This window comes from Chroicocephalus ridibundus, chromosome 1 (assembly GCF_963924245.1).
Source record: "Chroicocephalus ridibundus chromosome 1, bChrRid1.1, whole genome shotgun sequence".
NCBI classification, from domain to species: domain Eukaryota; kingdom Metazoa; phylum Chordata; class Aves; order Charadriiformes; family Laridae; genus Chroicocephalus; species Chroicocephalus ridibundus.
Window position 1 is genome coordinate 71,035,645 of NC_086284.1, and position 24,590 is coordinate 71,060,234.

At 39.8% G+C, this 24,590-nt stretch overlaps 2 protein-coding genes across 4 annotated transcripts in view; one reads left to right on the forward strand and one right to left on the reverse strand.

Annotated features, from left to right (window-relative positions):
* FHL2 (four and a half LIM domains 2) overlaps positions 1 to 8,947 on the forward strand; it is a 62,866-nt gene extending 53,919 nt beyond the window's left edge. For all 3 annotated transcript variants that reach the window (XM_063338866.1, XM_063338850.1, XM_063338858.1), the window contains exons 3-6: positions 1,920 to 2,094; positions 5,003 to 5,172; positions 6,369 to 6,555; positions 8,064 to 8,947. In XM_063338866.1, coding sequence (XP_063194936.1) covers positions 1,920 to 2,094; positions 5,003 to 5,172; positions 6,369 to 6,555; positions 8,064 to 8,215 — 684 coding nt within the window. In that variant the 3' untranslated portion in view covers positions 8,216 to 8,947. The remainder of the gene's footprint in view (positions 1 to 1,919; positions 2,095 to 5,002; positions 5,173 to 6,368; positions 6,556 to 8,063) is intronic.
* A 152-nt stretch (positions 8,948 to 9,099) lies between these two features.
* C1H2orf49 (chromosome 1 C2orf49 homolog) lies at positions 9,100 to 24,168 on the reverse strand. The gene is made up of 4 exons (XM_063338878.1): positions 23,920 to 24,168; positions 21,909 to 22,075; positions 15,858 to 16,230; positions 9,100 to 12,152 (listed from the first exon to the last, which is right to left on the reverse strand). The coding sequence occupies exons 1-4, from the start codon at positions 24,058 to 24,060 to the stop codon at positions 12,096 to 12,098; spliced, it is 738 nt and encodes a 245-aa protein (XP_063194948.1). The 5' UTR covers positions 24,061 to 24,168; the 3' UTR covers positions 9,100 to 12,095.
* Positions 24,169 to 24,590: the final 422 nt, after the last annotated feature.

Here is a 24,590-nt window from a genome sequence, read left to right on the forward strand (position 1 = left end):
CATTACTCCTCATCTAAAAGGCGTGCACCTTCTCCAGGGTATAACGGTATTGATAGAACAAGACAGAACAAAAGCAGATATCGGCATACGGATTTTGGAGATAAAAAATAGCTTGCAGAATATTGCAAAAAGAGAAGGGCATCAAGTGGGAAAGAGACGAGAGAAAGAAAAACATATCTGTTGTCATTCTATTTTCTAGCAGGCAAGTTTCACATTTTGGAAAACTCTGTTGGCTGGATGTTGTATTTTTCTGTTGAAAATATTATTCTCCTCTGAGATCAGATTTAGGCTATCCAACTTAATTTAAAGAGGAAAAAAAATGTAAGTAACTTCCAAAGAAGGGGGTTTTTTTTCATTTTGCTATTAGGAAAGACTAACATTTTACAGTTAGAAATTTGGGTTGTTTCAAAAGGAGTTAGCTGAAATGAATAGACAAGCTGAATAAACAACTGTCTGAAAGCTGTAAAGTAGGAGGCTTAGATAATCTATCGCAGAGCGTAACCTCTGAGATGAAAAACACATTGGATACCAATTGTTACTCACAGTGATTTAAGAAATTTAGGTGAGTAGCAAAGTTGTCCAAACAAAAAGTCTTTATTGCATGGTCCAATTCTGATCAAAGTTACTCTAGTTTAACAAGCTATCACACATCAGCTGAGCTAGGCAAAACTATTGCAGTGTTTCCTGTTAGCTACTTAGGAGAACAAGGCTTCTGCAGACATAACGCGTGGTTATTTTAGGTTAACCTAAATACACAGTAGCTTTTGTTTGCTTGGCTAAAATGGCATATTTGGAGTTACCTGTGACTGTACTGACCAACATAGAGTGGTTTAGGCCAGACTATATTTGAAGACTTAGTGATGGTTCCAGTTACACAATTAAAATATCTGATATTCTACAACTAAATTTTTTCCTTCCAGATTAATTCCTAACCAGATCCTAACCAGATTAAATCCTAACCAGATTAATTCAGTGCTTGTAACTAATACAGTGGATATTGAGCTAGAACCTGAGAAGTTATTTCTGCTGAATTTTTATACTCCCCATTCATTACAATACTAGCTCCTCACACTCCCACTTCAAACCGAAGCCTATATATTTTGGGGTAAACACCCTTCCTTGTAACGATCTAAGCTGTTTGAAGTCCACAGGCACTGTTCAAGTGTTACATGATTAGGCCACCTTAATTTAAATTTTAAAAGGCACAATCCATCCCTTTAGGTCACAATTTTTAGAAGGACCAGTTTTTTTAAATAATAAAAGTACCACTGCGGAGGGTATTTTAAATACTTAGGTGTCCATACTAATCCCTTGGCCAGAGTGTTCTGGATCACTGGCTGCAGGTTTGATGTCGTCTCTCATCTTTCAGTCTGATTCATGTTTGAAACACAGGTAAACCAAAACACAAGAGCCGCTAAAAATCAGTTGCAGCGTGAAAAAAAAAAAAAGGAACAGAGATCAGACCAATTCCACCCTTGGTGTAAATCTGTTGAACTGAATAAATACCAGAAAGTAATTGGGAAAAGGATTTCTGTCCAGGCTGAACAGCTGTGGAATCAACAATAGCTAAGACAAATAGGGGAAGTCCATTATACCTACAAGGTTAACAAGTTTTAATCTGACTCAAAACCAAGGGTTTATTCTCAAAGGAAATATCTAAATGAAACTAGTTGCTTCTCTGACACATACAAAAAATTAAGATTACTTTAAACTGAAACAGGTCGATAATTGTCATGAGCTGTTCTTGGTTATCATAGCAAAATAAGTTCACCTTCACCAGAACATTTTGTTTTCTTGAGCTGTGCAAATTAGCCTCCACTCCTGGCTGTGATTCAGCTTTAGACGTGTTTGCATTCTCTGAGTTCCAGTTGTTCCAGAACTGTTCATTCTGCTTACTCTGTGGTTTTGGATTTCTACAGGATCTGTCTTACAAGGACCGCCACTGGCATGAAACCTGCTTCCACTGCTTCCAGTGCAAGAATTCATTGGTGGACAAACCTTTTGCTGCAAAAGAGGAACATCTACTTTGTACTGATTGCTACTCCAACGAATACTCTTCCAAATGTAATGAGTGCAAGAAGACTATTATGCCAGGTTAGGATGCTCACTTTTTGGACTAGAAAAGATTAGGCCAAATATCAAGCCCAAACTCAGCAACATTTATGACAAATGTTTTTCCTTGACTATTTCTGCTAAGTTATGGTGAACTTTGTAGAATACAGTTGATGGTGCATTATAATTTCCATGACCAGAACACATAATTTTCATAATGGAACATGATAGAACTGTTATTCTCACATGAAGCGGATTACTCTTGAAAATTAGCGTTTATTTCATTTAGCATTTTTATTAATGGGATTTATAATTTTCTATAGCAGTACTCATTAAAAGGCTTCCGATGGCTGGACAACTAAAATTGAATCTTTCTGTCCTATCCCAGCTTTGTACTCTGTCTTGATTGGCTGCCACTTCCTGAAGATCAGAGGCAGCTTGCAAATTTAACAGCTTGCTTAATTCACTGTTTAGATTTTTATGTATTTACTCTAAATTTAGCTTCTCTCATAAAAATGAAAAATTGGTCAAAGTGCCACTAAGGTCTTTCTTGAGCACAAAGATATGAAGAAACAGGAAAGAGCTATTTTCTTTTTCTACATGAAACATGAAGTTATAATATTAGATTGCTAAAACCTCAGCTGCTCATGTTAATACTATAGAATTCTGTGATGATTTGAGGGCTTAAAGTGGAAGGAATATTGGTCCAGAAATAAAATATTAAAAGGCAATTTGAAGAATCCACATACATGCTCCATAACTATTACTAGTTAACTTTTTCTGGTAAAATTTTTCATTGTCTGGTTCTCACTTCGGTCAAAAGCCATTTCTAGTTTTAAAGCTGGAACTACATATATGTATGTCTTTCTAAGACTGTTCATCAAATTCACCCCAAAGATCAGTGAGTGTATTTACTAAATGGATCTCTTTTTGCATACTGTGCCAGCTATGGATTGGTAAGTAGTAATGGAAGCTGGATTCAGCAACGCGGAGAATCCCTTCTTCTCTTATAATCTGAAACAGAAGAAATGCATTTTTACGAAGCTTTACAACCACCAACTGGTCTTTAGCTTCTTACTCAAGATAGCTGTGATGTCCCCACGTTCAGAGAGCAGTACACCCAGCATGTATTTTGTACTTGTGCAGCACACCATGTTAGTACAGGAGCTACCCCAGCGCACCACGATCACCAACCGAAGCGTAATTCATTTTGAAAGAACCAGCAAGTGGTTGGATACCCTTTATGGAGACTGTTAATGCTACACTTGCCCTTTGCTTTGCTCCACTAAATGTACAATTTAGATTTAATAAAGCATTATCATGACAAGCCCATTAAATACTAAAGTAATTACAAGCTTGATCTTTCAGTCCTTCTGCAAAGTAAACTCCCACTCACTCCAGTGCAGCAGCTAAGAGACAGGGCTCCCCCTGCCTTGAGTTTCAGTGACAAAACAGTCCCAAAGAGAGACAGCTAAAAATGTGAAAATAAAATTCCAGACTATTTAAAAAAAATAAATGTATCCACGTCTCCTTTTCCCAGAATATTATGCCTTCAAGGACTGATTTAGCTGCTCCTTGCTATGATACAGAAAGTTACCAGCACAGAGAGGGCGTAATTCTTAAAATGTGTCCATTAATAAAATGGATCAGAAATATTCAAGCATGCAAGAATCAGGCAGAAGGATAACTAACAGCTCACTTACTGCACTGCTGCAAGTCAATTCTTTAAAAAAAACCCAACCTTCTGAAGTATGCCTCTGCACAGAAGTTAATGAGACCAAACAAGAAAAAGAAGAAAAATAAGCAACTAGTAAACAAAGAGAAATTAACACTTGAGAGGGGGAAAATGGTAAAAGTTCACCCTGCAGTAATGGGGGCGGGGAGAGTTGCATCAAAGGAGTTAGTGTGGTTCATCACTAGCCAACATGTGATCAGCCTGTCGCTCTGCCAAGCACCTGACATCATGTTTGTTGCTACAGGCTTCAAAAGTAATACAGAACTGTAGGAGCATCATTTGTTTGTTTTCCCTTCTGGCCAGTATCAAATATTCTGACTGAAACTCGTACTTAGGAAATTATACAGTGTGCAAAGAAATTTCTCCATATAATAGGTCATCTCCAATTTCCTAGAAGGGCTCAGAGTCCACCTGTCATACAGCAGACTGAATCTGCAAACTACAGTATCTGTACCCTAAAACTTCATTCTAGAGAAGTATGTTTAGTTCCTAAGTACCGTACCACTTCTCTGATTTCCAGTAAAGGATTGTTTAAAGATTTCTCTTCCTTTCACACAGCAACTATGGTTTAAATACAACTGAAGACAGAGAGAAAGCTTCTCTCTCACTGAAAGTTTTGAAAGACACAAAAACATTTAGGACAGGTGTTGCAGAGCTGGAAACCATTGCAAAGTTTTAGTGGACTTCAATGAGGACAGGAACAAGGCCACAGAGCAGACACGAAATCATCCTTTTTCTCAGACAGTAATTATACTCTATTGAGAAAAGGAGGCAAGAAGCTTCCCAGGAATTAACCAGATAGCTTGCAGCTGTCTAAAAAAAGAAGGAAAAGGGACTTGGAATGAACAAAGTCCAACTTTAATGAGGAATGGTCTTCCCTTCACTCAGCACTAGCAGCAGCTTATATTGGTGCCTCCCCAATTCCCCAGAATCTTCCTCTTAGAATTCATTAACTCTAATAATACTACAAAAATGTGTCCCAAAGCCTTCATTATAAGCAAGAAATGATTCTCTTCTTTATAGAAGAACCACTCAGTCTCCAAAAAAATTAAAATGGTACCCAACACCATGCAAAGTTCATGGGAACATGAAATAGCCTCTGTCTCATAGCTGCACTGCTTACTGACTGACAGCCAGCTGTTGGGCAAACAAGACCTACGAATTGCACTAGTCTCTGCCAGAAGTTGTTCAGTTGACGCTCTGGTCTCATTACAGGTACTCGGAAGATGGAATACAAGGGCAACAGCTGGCACGAGACCTGCTTTATCTGCTACCGCTGCCAACAGCCTATTGGGACAAAGAGTTTCATCCCTAAGGACAATCAAAACTTTTGCGTTCCCTGCTACGAAAAGCAGTTTGCCATGCAGTGCGTCCAGTGCAAGAAGGTAGTGCTCTTATTTTACTTACCTAAAGCCTAAGGGATTGAAGTCCATCCCATGTAATGTCCAAGTAGGTAGGATATCTTATTTTTCTACCTGTGTTAAAAGATTCAGAATCAACTAATTTTAAGAGACGATGTAATTTCAGTTCCCATTCTGCACCAGGCACAGCATTTACTACAATGAGAATTCTTACATAGGGCTAAAGATTCCTTTGGACTGAAAGCACACACAGAATACATTTTCAAAAACAAAACAAAACAAAACAAACTCTGTGGTGGAATAACCTCATTCCAATATAACCTATCAGAGACCCAAACATTTCAACTGGAAGGAAGATGAGCTAATACTGATCATTTTTTAATATTCTAAGGAAGTTCAAGACAGAGAGATAAGTTTTGCACAGAGCAAATGCTGTTCCTGAAATAAACACTAGTAAACTCAATATGCCCGGGAGTACTACTTTCTAGGCTAAGGACCTTTATTTGTGAATTTCCTAAATTCTATACACATACACTTGGGAAAGAGGCAAAGACATAGGTGAAGAATACGCATACTCGGTAGCATGATCACGTACAAGCTTGATTCTCAGGGAATCTCCTTTAGTGAAGAAAGGAAGAAAAATTAAAGTTACCAATTTTACAGCCTTCTTAGGAACACTCAAAGGAGCAAAAAAGTTAAATTTGTCTAACATCAGGGGAGCTGCTTTTGTAGGCGATGCCTTGTTATAAGAGAAAAACCCCAGACAAAGTCCAGAGAAGCAGAAAGCAATTTGAAATAAAACAGTCTTTGCCACGGAAAGGAACAGGCAAGTTGAAACACATAAGGTAGTTCCTTCCCCATGAAGAATGGTACAGGTGAAGAAACCAAGATGAGACGAATCCTAGCACACACATATGAAAAGTGACACACAAAGACTAGCTTTAAAAACAAAAAGGACAACTGATAGTGAGATTATACAATATAGGGAGAATAAAGTACTTTTAGTATGGGGCTTCTTTGTATAAATTAAGAAATTATAATAAGTCACTTGCATGCTTTTCTCAAGGTCAACTCCAGCCAAAATGATCATTTTGCTGCTGTTAATCCTTCTTTTCCTCCTCCCACCCACAAAAACCTCATTACCCCTCCTCTCTACCAAATCAAGATACAAACCTGCCACCCTCAAGAAAATTCTTTTCGTCTTACTTTTCATAAAACAGGCTATTACTACAGGAGGTGTTACTTACCGGGAGCAGCCGTGGCATAAGGAGTGCTTCGTTTGCACTGGATGCAAGAAGCAGTTGTCTGGACAACGCTTTACCTCCAGGGATGAGTTTGCGTATTGCCTGAGCTGCTTCTGCAACCTCTATGCCAAGAAGTGTGCTGGATGCACAAACCCAATCAGTGGTAGGTCTCTTTAAACATTGGGTTTGGTTTTTTTCAATGAACTGCTTCTAAGATTAAAAGCAGTTCAATAATTCATTCTGAATAACTTGAGAGACTCAAGACACTACACAATTCAAGATATGTGAAATTAAATACTTATGATGCCTTTCAAGTGCCTAACGAAAAGAAACAGAAGAGGTCCTTAAATTGAAGTTTCCTCCTTTTCACCAGATCTTCATGGAACATGTTAGACACCACAACAGAGCTATGCGTGTAGCGGGATATTCATGTTCTGTGCATCATTCCACTTGTGTTCATTAGAGGGATCACTGACCTCAGCAACAACAGTTCTTCTGCCAGCAGAAAGTGTCTAACTGCCTTATACCTCATGCTTTAGCACAAGGCATTTCTTCCCCAACTTTTCAGAACAGGAACTGAGAAATCAAAGGCTTTTAGATACTGCTTTCCAGTACAAATGTATTTAAAGGAGCAACTGCTTAGAGCTTTACTATGAAACATCTAGCTTAAAAATATAACCTCCTCTATGAAGTAATCAGCATTTAACAGCGTGATCCATACAGCCCATGAGCGCAAATCTGAGTTCTGTCTGGACCATTTTCTTTCTTGTTACTGCTCTGCCCTTGCACCTGTCCCTCACTAACATATGATTGATTGCATACCTCCTAGAGAAGTCAATGCATGACACCACAGGTACTGTTTTCTCTTCGCAGGAGAGGCATTTCTCTTTTGAATATTGCAGTCCTTTCTATCATATGCTGTTTTTTTTTCAAATGCTGCTACTAAATGCAAAACAAAACAAAAATACCTCTCATCAGGTAAGAGGTATGCCCAACTAAATCTTTTCATGGGCTTACAGCTCATCATTCCAAAGCATCATATTCAAATTGCTTGTCATTTCTGGTGTTAAGCAAGAGATAATTACTACCAAGAGAAATTTGTCCATGTTCTCTTTTTTCCTGTACAACTTCAATATCCACTATGATAACCTCCATAGCCTCAAACTCTTGAATGCTTTTTGCAGTTTGCTAACCTGCTTTCTTGGGGCACTCTTCAAAGCTAGGCATCAAGTCATGACAGCACCTGTCAGACTTCTTTTTTAAGATCTAAACGCAGTTTTACAAAACAAAATTAACTTGCTCAGATGCCACAAAACATTCTGTAAAAAGCCATCAGACTTCTGTTTGGGGGCAGTTGCTTTCCTCTTCTTATGCCGTGTTTCACAGTGCCATCCCTTGAAAGTCCATTTCTGCCATTATTACCAGTGGTAACAATCTAGTTCACTAACTCAGCTGAAAGCAACAGAACAATCTGTGGATGAAAATGTTACTTGCTACAGAACAAGGGCGGCAAAATTAGCACAGCAACAAATAGATTTGTCACAATGGCATTTTTTCATTACTGTACGTCGGATATCCATAGCAATCCCTGAGGGGAGTCAGAAATAGCACCACTTGACAGCTGAAGTGCTATTCTTTTCTTCTAACAGAATGCTTTTGGTTTTCAAACAGGACTCGGAGGAACCAAGTACATCTCCTTTGAAGAACGGCAGTGGCATAATGATTGCTTTAACTGTAAGAAGTGCTCTCTCTCGTTAGTGGGTCGCGGCTTCCTCACAGAAAGGGATGACATCCTTTGCCCTGAATGTGGGAAGGATATTTAAAGCTCAAAATAAGAGGTGGGGAGAAGAGAGGAAAGCTGTGCTTGCAATATATAGTCTGAAATACACGGATGTTCAGAACTAGCTTTGCCACTCTGTGTTTTGCTGTACTATTAACATCACTTAACCTCTTTCCTCAAACTCTCCAAATCTGGAGGGAAAACAACTTCAAAATCTCTAGCAGCAGTGTTGGTGTTTAAGATTTCTACAGCTAACCAAAACTAATGCAAAACCTGAGATGTAAAACCATTTGGGTGTTTACTGACATAACATACTCTTTTTTTTGTGTTTTTTTTTTCTTCTGCTAAATATTCCAGTTACAAGCAAGTGATATAGTTCAAGGATTACAATGGCAACACACAATACAACTCATAGATGGATATTCAGGGTGAAACCCTCAGCCCACTGAAATCAATGGCAAACACCATTCTATTTCAATAAGGCTGTGGTCTCGCCTCAGTGTTCTTGAGCTATGTGACTAGTGTGTGCTGTCAAGTGTGTAGAAAGACTGCGAACGTAGAGGGTGTTTCAGTGTACAAGGATTTGTGCCATGCCATAAAGAGATAATGAAAAAAACAGTTGAAGTGGGAGTGCTTCATAACAGGTACATATTTTATTGCATGACTAGCTGATCATTGTGTGAAGTACAAGTTCTGATTGACAGTGTCAGTATTACAGTTAGTCGACATTACACTGCAAATTGTACTTTTCAAAATAAAATCATTTAAAACAAAACTGTGATTGTGTTTTAATTGTATTTACACATTAGATATTTACAAATAAACGGTCTGAAGAAACGAAATGTAAGAGCCATACAAACACAACCCTTTTTGCACCCAGTCATGAAACCGTGGAGTCTAGACAATCCTCATACGGGCCTTGCTGATACAGCAGTCTTCTACTAACTGAAATCAGTGGAAAAATTATCAGCAAAACTGAACAACTTTATGAAAATACTGAACTGACTGCAGCCGATAAAAATGTATTCATAGGCTCTAAACTCAAAACCAAAATATTACTGTTCCCAGCAAGCAAGGAGGTCAAGACAAAATACATTTAATCTTTGTGAAAGTCAGAAGTTTAACTTCTATACTAGAGCATGCTTTAATTTTGTTCTGTATTGTAATACACAATACCCTTTGCTCTAGCATCATTTCTGCTACGCGTTTGCTGCAAAGGCAACTGTCAGCAACAGCATGCTGGCAGGACAATAAAATCAAGAGGGAAACAATCTAAAGGAAGATAACTTCCCAAAGGAAACTTCAAGAAATATGGCCATATTACGCAATGTATGGTCCTGGTACACGTTCCAGATGCAATTCATTTGTATCCAGCGAAAGGAGGAAAGCATATATGTCACACTTACAACAGGAATCTTCAGATGTGGAAAGAAAAATTAGGAATATACTTAACTCTGTGTGTAACTGGGTAGGGAACGTTTGCTCGTAGTTCTTGCCACCACTCTTGAATTTGTCTCTTTTTGTACCAAGTGTGAATTGCTCTCTCACCAATTTAACACTAATTAGAGGTCATTCCTCTCTCACTAATTTAACAAGCTAAATAGATGCATCAGAGCAGATTTGGTTTACTGTACACCATTTGAAGAACTTAGCTGGCTGACATTTTTGAAGTGCACACCGTGCTAATCTGATCTCACTGAATGACTGAATTCTATCCCTTGGTGACTTCATTCTATAACAAAGGCTGTAGTAAAGAACAAGCCTAAAATTCACTCTTAAATCCACACCTCCCAAAGGAGGGCAAGCACCTCACTCACTTTCTCCTCTGGGGTATGGCAATTCCCCAGCACACTGCAGCTCTGCTCTAGTACTTTGCAGAGAGAAGGGGGTAGTGGAAGGTACTAAGAGCGGCATGGCTTGCACCTTGCCCCCCAGGCGCTACAACAGATGGCAAAATGGTCCCAGCTTCAGGGAAAGGTAGGTAAAACATGACAAGGCTGGAAAGCATACCGGCCTGAAAACAAGACTGTTACCATGCAATAGCAGCATCATGCTATTATTCCAGTACAGTTCTGCATATCACTCCTTAACATATACCAACACGCACATGCTCCTAGCAACGGAAACTGCAACAAAATATAGCCTAGACTTTAAACCACCGCCAAGAAGCCACCCACAAAACAGAACTCCTACGAGACTGTCACACTTGAAGTGGAAGGACCAGCACTTCACACAATACTAACTGCTGCTAAAACTCCAAAGTAGCTACTGAGCCTTTTACCCTATAAGCTTTTTCTTAAGTTCTAATAACTTCAAGTCCACTGAAATGTAACTATAAAATGAACAAGCTTAATTACATCACAAAAACAAGTCAGCACTACTTTGTTTGCTTTTAATTGAATTTATTTAAATAGGATAAGGCTACTTAAAAGACAACTCTTTACATACAAAATGTACATTACGTTAGAGTTTGCTATACTCAAGTACAAAAACTGCACAAGTGTTTAGTAAAAGGGAAACAGCACACAGTATTTCAAAACATACACATTCTTACCATTTTACAGCATTCGAGAAGTGCCTTTTATGTCACAACAGTGAATGGAGAACAGCTGTCGGTAATGAGTTAAGCTACAGTTTTTGGTTTCAATATTAACCAATGTTAAAAATGTAAACAAGCTTTCAGATCACTACTGACAGCTTCTTTTAGTGAGTTAACTACGTGGATTCAGAAGTTTATTTTGGTTTTGTTTTACTAAATCTGGGAGCATTATTATTTACCATCCGTATGTAAAATAGATCTAAATTGGTTTTCACCCTTAGCCACTGAGACTTAATAAAAACATTTCCAGCAACTTGACTAGATCTCTGCCTTCTAAGGCACTACCAATAATCCAGACCAAACACCAAGTTTCACAGAAAACCAACATCCATATTAAATTCTCAAAGGAAAGGAAAACAAGTTGGATTCTGGTACGTTTGTTTGGGTTTTTTTGAGAATGTGACTACTTACACTAATGCCCTCAAGATACTTCTTTGTCTTCCTATCCCTGTCCCTCTCCAACTGTTAATAAGTTGAAAAAGCACTAACCTGCATTCTACAGGTTTTCGCCATATTTTATAAGCGTGACTGTAACTAGGAAAACAAGCAAATTTGTTACATCAGCACATTTTTACACTTATGCATGTATAAAATATGCCTGTGTATTTAAGCAAACATGGCACTGCACTAATCCATTCACTACTTCCTCTCAAAGATTCATATCAAACAGTCTAATAACATACTTCCATCCGTGCATTTCTTACTTCATATGCCAATAAGAGAAACTTCAATTTGAAGTAATGCTGTTAAATAGTTCATCTCTTATTATCAACCTAACTCGCACTGTAAATTCTACGCTCCTGTTTTGTGCAACAAAAAGGAAAAAAAAATGTCTCAGACTATCTTATTAGCAGAATGGTCAGTTTTCTTACCTAAATTAATTACCTTTTTGAAGCCAAGAAGACTTCTGGGATCACTCTGAATCTCAATAGCTATTTTAACTATTTAACCAGGAGTGGAACAAAACTGAATCTTACTGAAACAAAACAAAACAAAAAAATATTTATATGTGTGAATCATAGGGACATGCAGGAGATGAACTATAATAATCTTGAAAACTAAAAGTGAGGGGGTTAGTATATTGTAACATTACTACCTTTCAAAGAAGTAATGAACTACTTGGTGCACAAGAGTAGACACTCTTAAGGTGACTGGTGATAATGACTCCAGCTTTACAACAGGGAACTTTTAAACTTGTTAAAAACTTCACAGCAATCTAAGTCCCTGTAAGGTTTAAAAAGAGTTGTACTTAAACTGTTTAAATATGACTTATCTGTTTGAAAATACGGAAGTAACATTTATGTTTCAAGCACCATTAGCTACTTCATGGCCACGTAACATGCTGGATTTTCTTCTTTGCTTCTGTAGGCTTTAGGTCATTCTGGAATACAAGAAAATATATGAGTATTCTTAGATACATTGTGCAAGCAGAAGTTAGTAATTAACCTGCCGTGTTCAAATCCAGTACTGACTACTTCTGTACTCAGCTTTATGCTACTACAACGGCTTTCTATTGCCATCTTGTGGAGAAAGTTAAATATCACCGAACTTGTCTAGAGAAGATAAAAATAAATCAAATGAATTTAACCACCTGCAAATCATACGTCTTGCTTCTTCTTAATCCTACAATTAGTTATGCAAATATATCTTTCAATTATGCATCTTAGAAACAGGTGCATATTGGAGTTTCGAAACATACTTTAAACAAGCAAACCTTATGAAGTTCAATGAGGCCAAGTGAAAGGTCCTACACTTGGGTCGGGTCAACCCTCTTTATCAATACAGGCTGGGGGATGATGTGATAGAGAACAGCCCTGCGGAAAAGGACTTGGGGGTACTTGTGGATGAAAAGCTGGACATGTGCCAACAATGCACGCTTGCAGCCCAGAAGGCCAATTGCATCCTGGGCTGCATCAAAAGAACAGTGGCCAGCAGATCGAGAGAGGTGATTCTCCCCCTCTACTCTGCTCTCGTGAGACCCCACCTGGAGTACTGTGTCCAGTTCTGGAACATTCAGCACAAGAAGGACATGGACCTGTTGGAGCAGGTCCAGAGGAGGGCCACAGAGATGATGAGAGGGCTGGAGCACCTCTGCTATGAGGACAGGCTGAGAGAGTTGGGGTTGTTCAGCCTGGAGAAGAGAAGGCTCTGGGGGGACCTTATAGCAGCCTTCCAGTACCTGAAGGGGGCCTATAAGAAAGCCGGGGAGGGGCTGTTTGCAAGGGCATGTAGCAATAGGACGAGGGGCAATGGTTTTAAACTAGAGCAGGGCAGGTTTAGATTAGACATTAGGAAAAAGTTTTTACAATGAGGGTGGTGAGACACTGGAAGAGGTTGCCCAGAGAGCTGGTGGAGGCCCCATCCCTGGAGACATTCAAGGCCAGGCTTGATGGGGCTCTGAGCAACCTGATGTAGTTGAAGATGTCCCTGCTCACTGCAAGGGGGTAGGACTAGGTAACCTTTAAAGGTCCCTTCCAACCTAACAGATTCTATGATTCTACAATTTCAGATTGCCTTCTTATAATACTTGTTGAAATGGGATTGTGTAAGAAAAAATAAACATACAACTAGGAATTCAATTTACTTTTGACAAATAGTAAAAATGTTAGAAAAAGAGAAAGAAAAGTAGATCTTCCTTTGTAATGACCTGTATAAAAAAGTGAAACAATTGCCAAAGCCTCAGATGAACTCATCCTTCAAGCCCTACCCCAAGAAACCAGAAAAACACAAGCAAGCCCAAAGTAAAACAATGAGAGATCAAAGTGGTGAAATAATTACCTTCCACCATCTAAAATGAGAAAAAAACCTGAGAAATTAGAGCTTCAACAGTTTACACGGGGTAAAGACAGGTATATGAGTTTTCAAGAACATTCTGCACCACAGTGGTTTGGGGAACACAATCTACAGAGATCTCTCCTCCTTAAGAGTTTAAATACTATTTTATTTACATCAATCCTGTGGATTGCAACCACTGAAAGGTTGAAGGGAATTAGACTCAAAGATCAGAAGGACAGTTCTGTGCTATTCAGCACAAGAACTTCAGTTTTTCTTGAAAAGCCAAAGAACAGTCACTTGCTTGAAATTGTCACTACTGTCATTATACTAAAAATACATCAGGCTTTACAGACATCTGCCAAGTGTACTGATTCTTGCTGGCTACATGACTTACTCAATACCACGATCTTTAATTTCAGACAGTAAAGTAACATCCATACAATACACTTGCCTAACTTCAAACATATCTGACCAATGTTAACCAAGGCATGACTGAACTTAACAGGTATTAACTTGAACAACGTAAACTGTGGCTAAGATAGAAAGTCAAGTATTGGAATTCATAGCTTCCGAGTGTCACTTAAAAGTGTTCATCATCTTGTCTACAAAACATTTAAATTAAACATAAAGAAGTTGTGAGGTGTATACTAAACAAGTTTCAAAAGCTAGTTTCAGATCTGACAAATACTTGGAAGAGTTCTAAATACTGAAATAAATTAGTGATACTGTTAGTAGGAAACACGCCTCTCCAGCATGAATTTGATTCAGGGCCTCAGCCATGATTCTTGTAAAAGTTGCTAAAGCTGTCTATCGGAACTGACACATGTTTAAGTGCTCATGGTTAACAAAAGTCTGATAGAACCTACCAATCCATGCAGCAAGGATACTACCTGCGTTCTTTCATGAAAGGATTTTAAGGATTTTTATTTTTTAAAAAAAGAAGATAAATAGAAAGCATTTTGTGACACTATACTGAGAAAACACAAGTTAGATCTGGTGTCCTGGGAAAATGTTAATCTATGTAATTGCTAAAGCTCCCCGTGCAGTTCAACTGAGAACAGGTATTTCTATTTCTTCCTTTGAAAAGCCTGGACTTATCCAGATATTCCCATATTCCAATGGAAATGTGAAAATTCCTTCATTTGTACCATGAAGGAACATAACACAAATATAAAACTTATCTCTACCTCACGGGATGTTTTAAAGAGGTGATGGCCCATTCCTCCTTGCTCACTGACAAGCTCTTAAAGACTAATCACTGTCAAAATTAACCACTGTTCTCTCTCCCCAACTAGCAGCTGCATTCAGCACCATTACCTACACTTTCAAATATATGTCCTCCTGAATTCATATATCCTGCCTTATCTCTTCTCTCATCACTTCAGCTCATCAGCCTCATTCTGCCCCTATCTGTAGTATAGTTCTGTTCTCTACAGAAAATTTGTTTGCAGCTGAATCTAACTTGCAGAAAGAAAATAACTATTTGTCTTTGTGGTTAACAGATCAGTCACTAGTCCTCCACTTGAGAACAGCACTCTTCCATTCAAGATCTCAGCAAGTCTTTCTCATCATCTTATAGAAGTCCAGGTACCCGATTAAGATCGCCATGGCTCAAAATGAGCATTTGACCTTTGGCCTCTCGCTTCAACTAGTATGGTTTGTTGTTATGGCTTCTCATTCAGACCCACAATCTAGGCAGCTCTCCAGATTTTCACATCCAGCTTCTTCCTCTAGCTTGCCAATTCCTACATGAGATTTAGAACAGATGGCTTTCTTTCTCTAAGGATATATTCTACAGCTCTCAGCATCTCACTTCAGTTCTCATAATATCTCTTCCTTCAATTTGACAAATGAAAGCTTGTCCTACTCAACCAGTCAAGTGTGATTGTTACAAATGTTATCGTTCCATTTTTTTCTTCCCTACTACAGAAAACAGACCACTTGTCCTCCCTTTGAGGCTGTTCATATTTTTCTAATACCTGTTCTCTCTCTCAGACCTACCAGTGGGATTATTTTGTTTGTTTTATTTGACTGCTACCAGCACCACCTTAAGTACCACCTACTTATATGCATGCTTTCTACAAAGCTGCCTCTCTCACACAGGAGTTTCCCATAAACAAGTACAAAGTACTTCTTTTCTTTGCTTCTAATCTTTCCTAAACCAGCTACTCCCTTGTTTCTAAATAAAGGCTCTATTATTAATCCAAAGTAAAATAAACCTAGAAAGTCTTACAATGGTCTAACTTTGGTTCCTGCAAGTTTCAATTAAAAAAAAAAAAAAGCTGCAAAACAAGATATTGAATGTACATACCGGCAAATCAGATTCTTCTTTTGGAACAGCTCTCTTTAGCTTCACAACAGTAGTTCCTGCTACTGGAGACAAAGGGTACACCTTCAGACTAGCCAATACGCTGCTGTTAGTCTTTGAAATATTGTTCTGCTTAGCCTCATTGTTCCTCATTCCTGGCTTAGCGTCCTCTGATAAACTGGAGGCTGAAATGTATGTTGGGGCATTTGAAGGAACTGATAATCTTCTAACAGTGTTGGTGGTGCTTCCAGCTGGAGGAGGTTTTAGGCGATCAGCAGCTCCGTTCTCTGTCTTCTTCACCTTTATGCTTGTACTTGTTGAATTGCCGTCAAATACAATTAACGGCCGTTTCCTTAAACCTTCCACTGTTGTAACGCTGAAAAAAAAATTGTAAAATTCTCAAAAACACAAGCTAAATGATCCAAAAATAGTATATCTAAGACATGAGTAATGAAAATGAATTTAATCTTGCTTAAGTAAAAACGTATCCCAAAATACTAACCTTAAACTCTTAGCTGCTCCGAACTTACACAATAGAAATTGCTTCCAAAACATACAGGGGGGAAAGGGGCCAGGGGTTGTGAGAGAAACAGTGCTCCTCAGCAAAGAGGGTTGTGTGAGGAGCTTTCTAGGCAGAGAATTACAGTTGTACAACCAAAGACTGCATGCTTATACCACTGCAACTATTCCAGGGTAATTAAATAGATAACAGCTAAGTATTTCAAAAGGTGAATATTGGAGAAAGTGTCTGCCACCTCACCTACAAAACCAGCATCTAATATTCTGATGCTTCTCAATCTCCCTGTTTCCACTCTTATTCAAAATCGTAATATTAAGATAGTCCAAAGGACTGTTAGACAAGGAATTAAAACATTAAGCAGGAAAAACATACCTGTTTTTGAAATAAGACATCCTTGAATAGGAACCCTAAGCTGATTTAATCACTTTTTTTTTATAGTTTGTGCCTTTAAGCCTACGAGTAGTCAGAGCTGCCCAATTTACTATCAACTGATTTATGCAAAAGAATGCTATCAAGCTAATATCAAAACAGTAGTATCAGAAAACATCCTGACTGACAAAAAATAAAGCACAAAGTTATCATAGCTCACTCTACATGAGTTTAGAGTTTTAAAAAAAGCATTGCTCCAGAATGGCAAAGAGAAAGCGTAGGTTAAACAAATAAAACAACCAAACCACCATCAAGTTATATAATATTCCTGTTTAGACACTTCAGTTTTCAGTACATGCTTACGATTTAATCAGGAATAAAAGCTGAATTATAGTGTTTTCAACAATTAAAAATATTCATTAATTTGTAATGAATTAATTTGACAATACTGATGTTAGGTACCTCAACAGACTTTAAAATAAGACACTAGCAGAGACTCCATTCTTTTGACTTGGAACAACATTAGATTAGCAGTTGCTGAAAAACCTCACATAATAAGAAATTATACATCACCTGCACAATTTCTGTCAAGACCAGGGGGTTTTTAAAAAAAAAAAAAAAACAAACAAAAAACCCCAAAAAAAACCCCAAAAAAACCTGAAGGAGTCACGATTTAAGAGCCCACAGAGCAAGAGAAAGTTCATCTCTTATTCAGATTTGCTTCGACATTACTATCTGTGCACAACATGTGTCACATAATCCTCCTCTTTTTCTATTCATCGGGTTCCCGGAACTGATAGAGACAAACTTGTTTGCCAAGAGACCAGACACAACTCGTTGGCTTCTACCTACAGTAGATGCAGTTTCTAGGAGAGCTTATGCAGAATGACATTAGCTTCCAAGCTCAGGAGCGTTCAGCCAGGTTATGTTGTTTCAGCTAAATATTACTGAAAAAACAGTAGTATTTAACACATCCATTAAATTAAGGAGTATAACTTCACTTGAAAAGCCTAAAAAGCTGGCACACACTTAAAAAATAAAACACAATACTTTTTGCTCAGTTTGGTTCTGTCAAAGAATTTATTCAACGTTCCTGACAAGGAACACATTCCCCAGCAGCCTTTTTGGAAAGTCAGTTTACAAGCTACGTGAAAGAAAAAAAAGATACGTTTTTTCAACCACCTTCCTTAACATCAGAAGTCTGCTTTTCCTATGGAGATTTTTTTTTTTTTAATTCAGCTTGATGAGGACTGGTAAGTCAGGAAATCACTGCAATTCTAGGAGGATTGTTGTCTATTCTAAACTAAATTTTAGAACTGTAACACTTGAATAAATGACGACATGCCATAATACAGATAACATTTCCAAAGAAACACTTTGGGAAAGTTACAAAAGAAATTTGGACGCTGTGCTGTTAAGAACTGTCACATCTAACTGCTAGATATGTGGCTCACAGACCACCACAGAACCTTGGGTGTGACGTTCACTTTCTTTATATACAGTACAGGCAGCTTAAAAGCTTCAGAGCAAGACTCGTTAGCCAGCACTCTTTTGAGGGAGGACACTGACACTAGCTAACAGAGGAAAAGAACCATTTGGGGATCATGTCCCCTCCTGCAGGACACTCTCTGTGAAAACTAGATTTCAATGTGCATCTCCTACATCCTAGAGAAATGTCCTAGCCACGCTTTCAGCCCGGCTGGATGGAGAGGATGCTCTAATCCTGCTGTTTACTTTGTAGCGCGTGGTAAAAGATACAAGATTTCCTAGAGGACGCAAAAGCTTCTCTCCACGAGCAATCTGGGTTTCCTCTGTTTCACGTAATTACTCATGTAGTCAGGATGGCCTCTGAGCAACTCACCATTATAAGGACAATTTAATGAAAAATGCTCCTAGTCATATGTAGCTTACCTTGGTACTTAAGATAGCACCCTAAATCCAGGGAGAAGTATAGGTTTTAGTTCCCACCCCCTGATTATCCTAGTCACCTGTTACTAAAACAGGCAGGTGATCACCTCTCTGTGAATATCTGAAACTGGTCAGAATTACCATGTTTTACACTGAACTCAGTCTTATCAGTACATTAGCAGTTCTCAGAGGATGCCAATGCCACCTCTCAGGTGATTAAAGAGAAATGATGAGCTCTACCAAGGCCACAGCTCTGAACATGCACAGCCACAGCGCTCCTGGAGGCAGAGAATTCGCAGGTGAGAGTATTCAGACTCAATGGCACTTCAAAAACTACACGTATATTTTGAGATTCATACCATCCTCTTTCTTCCAGCAGGCAAAATGATCTTCTAGATCTACAAAACTAACTATCTCTGAGCACAAATACTTTCTGAAATGTTTGAAGTTGGATAGACTGCATTTGGTTTTATTTGGTATGATCATCTGCAAGCTCAAATATTCAGTAATAAGATATATAAACCACCATCTGTGACCTCACATATTTCATTGTATTATTGAGGTTATGGCACATTATGGCAACTCAGCTGATATACAGCAAGTCTTTTAGGACATACCATCAACCACCAGCAGTAAAACTAAACATGATACTCAACACTGACTTTTAAATTTCAGTATGTTTTTGCCTCCTATTTGCAACTACCAGAGGCATGCGAACACACACTGAGCTGTGCTAATCAAGTCTCCAAGCCTCATATTAATTCCAGCACACGTTGTAAAGCTGTTATTTTCACAGAGGAACTCATCAGAAAGCTCCTGTTTTTCATACAGTCGATCAGTTCATCTGATTTCTAAGCCGAACTAACAGCACACTTAGTTCCCATCTCTGACTTGCACGTAACGTACAGCCTCACAATACCTAGGAATTTTGTTTTGTTTTTAAAAGAGAAACACCAAGTTCTACTTCCTCCTCTGCACAATGGCATCGTGCCAGTTCTACTTAAACACTACGTGCAACCATGAGAAAAAGTGTAATATTTTAACATCCAAAAAGATGATTGAACTTCCTTGATTACTCCCATTAATATACTAAAACTGAAGTTCTCCCTGTGCAATTTTTACTTACTGAAGGTACTGAAAGCCTATTTCCCCCATTTCTCTGGGGTTAGTAATACTATCAGTAAAAGATTAACTTTTTTAGGCAGTATTTTTCCAGCAGATTTTTTAAGTGTGAAAGACGTAACACAATCAAAAACAGTAACTGCTGGAAAATCTTAAAACTGTCTTAACAACAGCACAAAAGACTAAGCCTAGTATGCTAGATGTTAAGTGCTAAGGGCAGCTGATAAAGAAAATCAGACTGGTAGGTTAAATGCATCCCCTTTTACTTAGTATTTTCCCAGCAAATGCTAAATAGGTTTAACCATTACTGAATTTGTACCAAAATAAGGGCACCTAAACTTATTCTATGTATAAACTCTGGATGAAGACATTCTCTCATCTAAAAATTAATATTGCCTCCTCCTCTCAAAAACATCCAGCCTGCTATCTTTATTTTTTTTGGTAAAAAATTCTTTTGCACCCATTTCAGCACACCAACAGTTTCTTATTTTTCAAACACTAACCTCATGCCTTCATCCTCAAGTTGCAAGTTGTAAACAAACCGAGTTTTATGCACATGGAAAAAAAACCCTGACATAACAGGATAACTCAGTGTCCTAGACACTAACAATTCAAAAAAAAAACAAAACAAAGAAACAACCAAACAAAAACTGCTTGACAGAATTTCTTTAGCTCTTCCCAGTTAGAAATCTCAATAAAGTTAGAACAGGCTCATGAAATCAACAAGCTGTAACATTACAAAACAATAATGAGCATTTCCATTCACCTTTCCTTCAGCATTTACTGCCGAGGCTAAATCAGAGTGCCGCCCATGCCCATCACGCATCAAAGTCTTGGGCAGGGGGAAGGTCAGGAGGAGAAGAGACTCAGTAAAGTAAACTTTTGAGGATGATTTTGCAAACAGCAAGATTTTAAAAACAATGCAGTATGTTTCTTTCAGAAAGTAGATGTTAGTTTTGAACTGGACACACAAAACTGCTGCAGCATAAACCCCTAACTCTGAAGTAGGCCAACCCTGTCCAGGGAGCAAGCGTAATTATACATGCTTTTGGTACTTTTCTAAAACACTGTAAATATGATTATTATATAACAATTATAAGGTGAAAAAAAAATTTACTTTTTCTTCATTATTAAGTATCTCAAAATGTACCAATAACCCGGTATCTGTACAGGCTGGGGGATGAAAGGGACGGAGAGCAGTCCTGCCAAGAAAGACTTTGGGGTACCGGTGGATGAGAAGCTGGATATAAGCTAACAATGTGCACTCACAGCCCAGTGGGCAAACTGTATTCTGGGCTGCATCAAAAGAACGTGACCAACAGGTCGAGAGAGGTGATTCTGCCCCTCTCCTTTGCTCTGGTGAGACCCCACCTGGAATACTGTGTTCAGCTCTCGGGTCCTCAATACAAGGAAGACACGGACCTGCTAGAGCGAGTCCAGAGGAGGGCCACAAAAATGGCCAGAGGGCTGGAGCACCTCTCCTACGAGGACAGGCTGAGAGAATTGGGGTTGTTCAGCCTGGAGAAGAGAAGGCTCTGGGGAGGCCTTATTGAGGGCTTTCAGTAATTAAAGGGGGCTTATAAGAAAGATGGGGACAAACTTTTTAGTAGGCCCTGTAGCAAAAGAATAAGTGGTAATGGTTTTCAACTGAAGGAGGGTAGATTCAGACTAGATATAATGAAGAAATTGTTTTACAATAAGTGGTGAAACACCGGCACAGGTTGCCCAGAGAGGTGGCAGATGCCCCATCCCTGGAAACACTCACGGTCAGGTTGGACAGGGCTCTGAGCAACCTGATCTAGTCGAAGATGTCCCTGCTCACTGCAGGGAATAGATGGCCTTTAAAGATCCGTTACAATCCAAACCATTTTATGATTCCATGAAAAGAAGCACTATAAACAGATACCATTAATAACATTCGGATGACAAAAAAAAAATTGTATTTTCTTCCCCTTTTTCCTATTATTGCAGTAGTAGAATCTAACACTTCTGATACAGGAGATCTGACATGCCATTCTCTGTAAATTGTAACAATGTCCAAAAGCTGTACAAGCTTCATTAATCACGCAAACAAAGATTAAACTAAATGCATTGCCCTAAATTTTCCAAGTCTAGCCCAATAAAAGCTAAATTACCTTTTATTCTCACTTTTTGACTCATTTTGCTGTCTTTTCTTTTCCATCATTTTCCCCCATCTACTTTTTGGTAAGTCACGCTGAGGCAGGGGAATGGCATGTTGAATATAGAGATCAGTGAGACCATCTTTGTCCATCTTTACATCATTTTCGACTAGTATATTCTTCTGTGGGGAACAGAAAAAAAAAATTGTTATTACTATAACAAAGTCAAAGCACAAGCATCTTAGTGGCATAATTTCTTTTTTTCAAAAGCCACTTTAAGATAGTGTACAGGGCATGAACGCCAGGGTTTCAGAAGTGAGGGGGCTGCAAGGGTAACCAGTGTGGAGAGGCCACGAACTGCTCTGTGCCAATGACAGCCTGATCTCCTGCCTTCCTACTGTCAACTTCCCTTGTTTCCCATTCCCTCCTTTCAGTGAGGCAATGGGAAACACAGGATATTGGGTCACTGCACAGAAGTTTCTTTTTCCACTACCTGTAAGCACGTCTCTTCACATATCTCCTCATGTGCCTCTTTCTGTGTGTCCTTTTGTGTCTCCTGCCCCTGGTGGCTGACGCTTTGGTTCAGCATGTTTGACCACAAGTGCCATGAGCTCCACTGCTTGAAATTTTGGTGTGTGATGGGTTGTTTTCATCACCGTCAGTGACAGCCAGATCCAGCTGCGACCAGTACCAGGCAGTTCATCACCTTTGCCCACACAGGTCAACCCTGCAGCCCCTCCCTATCCAAAACCCCACAATTTTTCCCAATAAAAATAGTAGCAAGACATAAAAGGAAAAAGTTACGATAGACAAGCTGGTGATGACTGACATTTTCTTGAACTCTTAAACAGATTTCCCTGAATCCAACTACAATACCAGAGCTCTTCTTCACAGTTCTTAAAAAAAGGCAACTAGAACATAACACAGTTCAAACTTATAGATGTAGAGCTGTGCTCCCTTGCCCAGTTCCCAAAGAATAAGTTGCAAAGGGAGGTTTCTAGTAACTGTCAGTTATAACAGAACAAGTTTTCTTTCTAAACATGAATAGAGTGTTGAAAACAAAAGTTTTTGGTACCTCTTGCCAAATTTATGAAAAGCGAAAAAACACCACTAACTTCTTACAAACTAGACGTCACTGAAAGCAGCTCAAGTCTTTGTCACTACTGGTTCCAGCAACGCTTTGTGACTTCTGATGTGGGCCTAAAACCTGTACGTTTTTGACCACATAAACTACACAGACAAGAGCATACAAAAATTTAGCAAGCTCATACAAACACCTAAAACTTTGACTGCTGTTGTTTCATGCACCTAAAATTTTCAGGCAAGGCAGTAACAAGTATTCCAAATCACATCAGCTGAAGCTTCATACAGTCCAAAACTGTTTAGCACTCACTTTTGAACTCAGTTCTTTTCAATTATGCACACTTAAGCATTAGCCAGACTGATTACGTAGGATGCATTTCCTTAATTCACTGGGTATGACCGTGGCAACTTTAAGAGAGTAAATATCATCTTCCCATAGATAATTCTACTGTAGGCAAATGTTGTCTCAGAGACAAGCTGATGTGGGTAAATCATTCTTTAGCAGCGGCAGTGTTCAAACACAGCCCCTTCGCAAACACGGAGGCATCTATCACCCTACAGGCCCCCTCTAAGCAAGTATCCAGCCTACAGAGCACAGACGTGAGGTTTGGTTGTTGGGTTTTTTTCCCCTAAACGCCTCTTGCGCGCCCGTTAAGGGCGGTACAAAGACTGGGAACGGCAGGAAAACTGGGAGAAAACTTCCCGTGTAGGTGATGGAGGGGTAGAAGTTTCCCTGCAGAATAAAGCATAGAAACAAACAGGGTGGGTCTAACGCGGAAGGGGGACACGACCACAAGCAGGGCCGCAGACCCAGGCCTGCCGGCCTCCACCTCCCTTCCCGCCAGGCTGGGCAGGCGCCAGGCCCTCCCCACCCCCGCCCCGCCTGAGGGGCCGGCTGGGTGCGGGGCCGGCGGCTGGGCCCCCCGGCGGCGCCCGGGCGCACCTGCTCCAGCGTGAGCAGCAGGAACTCCTCCGAGAGCAGCTCCGGGTGCAGCAGCAGCTCCGGCGCCGGGCGCCCCGGCCCACACCGCTCCTTCTCCTCACCGACACCGCAGCCGGCCCGACCCTTTCCCCGCGCCGCCATCTTCTTCCCCCGGCCTCCCACAATGCCGCGCAGGAAGTGACGCAAGACGCCTGACGTCAGGGCGGCGCAGGGTCAGGGATTTTTTTCCCCATTTTTCCTCTTTTTCCCATCGGTGCTTGCGTGTGGCGTAGGCCCGGCCAGGCCTGAGCGGAGGGGCTGGGAAGGGGTTTCCGGAGCAGCTCCCCCAGCGCCGCGCGCTGCTTTCGCGTCACGTCCTGGCGCGGGCAGGCGGTGGGTGACGTGAGCAGCCTGGCAGGAGCTGCGTCGTCTGGAAGTGCAGTTTCCCCAGGCGTTAGGGGAGACCTTACTGGAAAGTAAAATTACTGAAAGAGAAGTTAGCCCTGTGTCGCACGAACCGGGACATAACATATGTTTTGCTACGGTTCTGTCACCGTGTGAAAGCACGAGCCGTTGACGCTGCGACACGCGGGACCTTCGCCGCCAAACGAAACAGGATCCAGAGTTTTGCCCGTCCAAGTGGTAGCTGCTGGTTAGCGCTTCTTGATCTGCAGTAACACATGCTGCTTCCT